Consider the following 5,019-nt stretch of genomic DNA (forward strand, 5'->3'; position numbering starts at 1 on the left):
TCTGTCTCTGGTGAAGCCTCTCACCGCCCCTGAGCCTCTGACCTGTACCCCAGTTCTGTATGCACAAATAAATAAATCTTTAAAAAAAAAAAAATCTTGAAATATTGGCTTTTTCAGACTCAAAGTCTAATTCTTCTCTACTACATTAAATCCAAATATATATGTATAAAATAAATTAGCTGAGAAAATTATCCCCAAGTACACAGGTTCCAGCTGGAGATGGTACAAATGGGTAAGCAGATACTTTGGGTTATACAGACCAAGGTTCAAATCCTGTTCTAGTACCATTTGCTACATAGTACCACTCTATGACCTAGTTGTACTTTCCATGTTGTCTTCCTATAGGTAAAATTGGGACAGTAGTGGAGCTTAACTCTGAATAGTTGGGATATTAGAATATTCAAAGACCCTGACATCTTGTAAATGTCCTTCAATCTTCATAACTTCCAAGATTTCTGTAGAGTGCTAATGTGACTACTGCGAGAAATCCTTTTAAAGAAATATAACTGACATATTTAAACAGCTCTTGAACATAATTATCTAAATATCTGAAACAAAATATCTAAAATTGCTAAAAATAACAGCTATTAGCCTACTAGGCATATACAGGAATGTTACACAGTCCATCTCATTTTATCTCACAACCGGTCTATAAAGAATGTTCCACCAAGACCATAAAAATCAGAAAACTAAGGTTCAGAGGGGTCAGGCAGGTTGTCCAAGGTCATAAAATTCGCCAGTATGTGATGTGTTGGCGTCTGACACCAAAACCCAAATCTTCAACAAGCTGCAGGGTGTTTGGATCTTTAAAAGACATAAAACTTAATAACTATAATCCTATCTGGAAAGAGCAGTACTGCTTTGACAGAAAGGCGGAAAGGCGCAAACATTTTCGGAACACACATTACAAGTTGACCGGTCACGTGGCCTATCTTTTAATCCTCATTAACAGCCTCCCAAGATTGGAAGCACTTCATTGTCCCTACTTTTCTGATAGGAAAGCCGAGGCCAGGCAACAAAGCCTGAAGATCACTCAGGCGGGAAGTGACCCAGACAGGTAAGTGCAGAACCCGTCCTTCTGACTACCTACTCCGTACCCAAGGTCAAAGGGCTAGTGAATTAGCCTGCTCTCTGAACCTGGAAGAGGGCTCGTGTCTAAGACATTGTTCGCGATCGGTGACTGCGTCGTTGCAGGTCCTTAGCGGGTCTGGGCTGCCCAGCTGAGGGGACAGCCCGGACTGTGGCCCTCGGTTCCCGCCCGGCCGGCCCCCCACTCACGATGAGCACTTGGCGGCTGGGGTCGTTGTACTGAAGCAGGTACTCCCGTTTAAGCCGGGATCTGATTGCCAACCGCTCGGCTTGCGCCTGCCGGGTTTCCGGAGATATGTCGTATTCGGCAGGGTCGAGGGTAGTGGGCAGAGTGGCCAGCCGCGACGGTTCGTACTTGGGGACCGACATCTTGGCAGGCTGGCCCACAATTGCGCCTGCGCGGGCCTAAAGCCCGCCCTCTTTATTTTGACCTTCTGGCTGAGGAAGTGCGCCTGCGCACTCAGCGGGTGGCTGGTGGAGGCGTTCTGGCTCCCCTGGGCGATCTGCGCGTGCGTGGTGTGCTTTTCTCGCCTTCCCAGCCCCTCCCTCCATCTCGTCCTCCTTGCTGTAGCTTCTTAGCAGTCGTATCTCTATGGACAAAGCAGAGGTTATTCTGTGAAGTTGAAATACTCGGTACAGAGACCGGGTCCTGTGCTAGCGTGGGTTCATGCCAAGCTGTGTGAGCTTGGACAAGTAACTTCCTTATCCTGGAGTTAGCACTTCCTTATCCTGGAGTGAGGACCCCTATTCTGTACACCAAGCAAAGATATGAGAATTAAAGGGCACAATGAATAGATGCTAAAGTGCTGTGCAAAACTTAATTCTGTAATCAAGGAAAACATAATTCCGTCTCTTCCACATCAGGTCCACTAACTTAAATAGAAACACACTTTTCATATCCCTGAAAAAAAATGTTCAATAGGGGAATGATGTTAGAAGGCAAGTATAGCTGGCTGACTGTGGTTAAGTTGGGAGGAGGAAAGGTGGAAATGAGGTATTGCTGTGAAGTTTGGTTAAAATACCAAAACCTCTTATCTAAAATCCTTAGTGCTTTTCAGATGCTGAGGATGAAAACATCCTTAGAAATGTGAAAAATGCCCAGAGGAGCCTTTATCATACTGTGAAGGATGATTTAGGATGAAAAGGAAGTAACCTGAAATGAAACTTTTTCCTCCCCACTGTCCCTCTTCCAACGCCCACTACCACCAAGGAAAAGAGGCAACTTCAAGTTGCACAGCAGGATCTTTGGTTTCCAACGAGATACTCCTCAGGGGGAAACATGGAAAAAATACTTCCACAACTCGGCAAGGAAAGCTGGATCAAACGAGAGCTTCAGCTTGGATGAAACGTCTGGGGACATGTAGGTATCTTGGGAAATGGTTGCTAGGCAGAGGAAGGACCTGGAAAGTGTTGGCACTTGAAGTGATGAGGAGCAGCACTGCTGTCAAATTTATTCAACATTTTAATACTGTTTTTAAATATTTATTAAGCACCCACTGTGAAGCATACTGCACACTAGTCAGCTTAGTCAATCCACCAGGCTCAGTGGGGAAAATACAGAGGAAATGGAAGATGAGGTGTTTTTCTTTGAGGAGCTGACAATCAGGCAGTAGGGAAAGAACAGCCAGAATATAGTAATATTTGCAAAGCAGTTTAATGTCCAAATAAATATAGACAAGATGGGCTCATGACGATGAAGGCTGAAGGAACGTAAAGAAATTTGAGACAGATCACTCATTTGAATTTAAAGGAGCCAAAAGAAAGGGAGTTTGGGTTTGTTCAAAGGTGTTTTTAAATATTTAGAAAACAGTATGAGAAGCAGAAGTAGGCTGTAAAATTATAAAAACTACATGAAAATTCCAGATTTTCTTGTTTATAAATTAGACACTGATCTAGGAAAAAAGGAATATTAAAAATAAAAGTATGCAGTGAGTACAAGCCAGCTGATAAAAAAAAAAAAAAGACATTAAAATTGAGAGAGAAATAGGGCCCTCCCTGGTGTCACAGCAAGTTAAAGCGCAGCACTAAGAAGCTAAAGCCACTTCAGCATGAGTTCGATCCCCTTCCAGAGGTGATCCACATGGCCTGGCGGACCTCTCCTGACCAGCCCGCTGCTCCCCTCAGCAGTGTACCTCAGCAGCTGCCTGTTCTGCTCCCCATTCTGTCTCTGGTGAGTCCTCTCTGCCCCTGCACCTCTGGCCTGTACCCCAGCTCTATATGAATAAATAAATAAATCTTTTTTAAAAATTGAGAGAAAAATAAGCATCATCTTTCTGCTTTGGATGAGTTAAAGTAGTTATTCTCTTATTCCCACATTTTCCTGATTATCCTAAAAATCCCATAACATGATCATTAAATATATGGAATTCTTAGATTCTGTTTCAGTTCTTGGAGATTCGGAATGGCCTAGCAGGGGAACCCACATGACTGCATTTTTTTACAATTTCCCAAGGAATGTTTGAATATTGCATGTTTGGGAAATGAATATTGCATGTTTGGGAAACATAGAAATGAATACAAGAGGTCTTCCTTTTCCTAAGATACAAAAAACACCTCTTAGAATGGGTGTATTTTAGGGGAAATCTGAACTGCATAGTGAAAGAAAAAGACTTGGTTGGGATTTTATCTTAAAATAATGAGCCAAAATAGTGATGGGAAACCCGCGGGGATTACAATTGAGATGGGAAAAAAAATGTACAAAATGATATAAAAATAAACTGTCATAAAAAAAATAATGAGCCAAAATAATAATAGAAATGAATTTGTCATATGTCTAATACATTGGGGTTATAGTTATAATGATATGCTAAATTCTGATAAATCAAGTGTTAATTTGTGGGGACATAATTATATTTACATAGTTCATTATTCATTTTGCATTTAATTTCTGCAGCAGGGTCCTATTTGCAAAAGTTGTAGAGGGCCTTGGTTGAATTTTACTAAAGCCTTCTCTTAGTCCTCTGAAGCTAAAATTTTTTTTTTTTTTTGATGAATTGATGTTATCATCAACATCATCCTTCTTAATGATTCTCTCTCTCTTTTCATTTGTTTCCTGGCCCAACTCTGGAAATGCTCCTTTACTAGTGAGATTGCTTGTATATCCAGCAGCTCATCAATATCACTGTCATGAAATTTCATACTTTCTTGTAAGATTGCAGTTTTACTTTGCAAGAGATTTCTCTTGTACTTGAGGACTGGATAACTCCAAATAGATGACCAAGACTTTGATAGAGATGGGTGAAGTCACTAGTGTTAGCAGATGGTGAAGTAATGGTGAATATCCTCACAAATGAACATTTCATCAATGAATATTTCATGTTTTTAAGACTTCTACTTCTCTAAGAAATCTAAAAATTAGTCAGAATTTATCAAGACATACATTTCAAACACTAAGTACAGGCACTTGTATTTATTTGAATACAAGGGTGAAGTGGTAAAGTAAGAAACAAATATAAATATGTAGAGGTGGCCGAGGCAGGTGAATGGGGAAGATTTTCAGGGAACATGAATGGATTAGTGGATATAAAAACTGTAAGAAGCAATTAGTTCCAGTTTCAAAAATGAAGAGCATTTTTTTCTCTTAATTGGGTGATCATGGGTAAACTTGTAATTAAACTCTTAATTTGTTTTGAAATAAGCCCAATGCCCATAGAGTTAATTAAGCAATAATAACAGCAGGTGACATTTAGTGAATATTTTCTTTTATTATTTTAAAAAATCTTTTCCTAATATTTGAATGTCAGGAAATGATACTCTGTCAAGCCAATGAAGGGTTAGTACTCTAGGAAGGACTCTAGAAATGTGTCTTCATGATCATTCTGATTTTGTAAAATTATAAAATAACTTTTTTTTTTAAAGATTTATTTATTTATTCGTACAGAACTGGGGTACAGGCCAGAGATGCGGAGGGTGAGAGGATTCACCAGAGAC

General features: G+C 40.2%; 1 protein-coding gene across 1 annotated transcript in view; it reads right to left on the reverse strand.

The window, feature by feature from the left end:
* Positions 1–1,547, reverse strand: part of NDUFB4 (NADH dehydrogenase (ubiquinone) 1 beta subcomplex, 4, 15kDa) — a 6,680-nt gene extending 5,133 nt beyond the window's left edge. The window contains exon 1 of the mRNA XM_004675179.2: positions 1,279–1,547. Within this exon, the coding sequence (XP_004675236.1) occupies positions 1,279–1,458 (180 nt within the window). The 5' untranslated portion in view covers positions 1,459–1,547. The remainder of the gene's footprint in view (positions 1–1,278) is intronic.
* Positions 1,548–5,019: the final 3,472 nt, after the last annotated feature.

Source organism: Condylura cristata, unplaced genomic scaffold (genome assembly GCF_000260355.1).
Source record: "Condylura cristata isolate star-nosed mole 26May11 unplaced genomic scaffold, ConCri1.0 scaffold00003, whole genome shotgun sequence".
NCBI classification, from domain to species: Eukaryota; Metazoa; Chordata; class Mammalia; order Eulipotyphla; family Talpidae; genus Condylura; species Condylura cristata.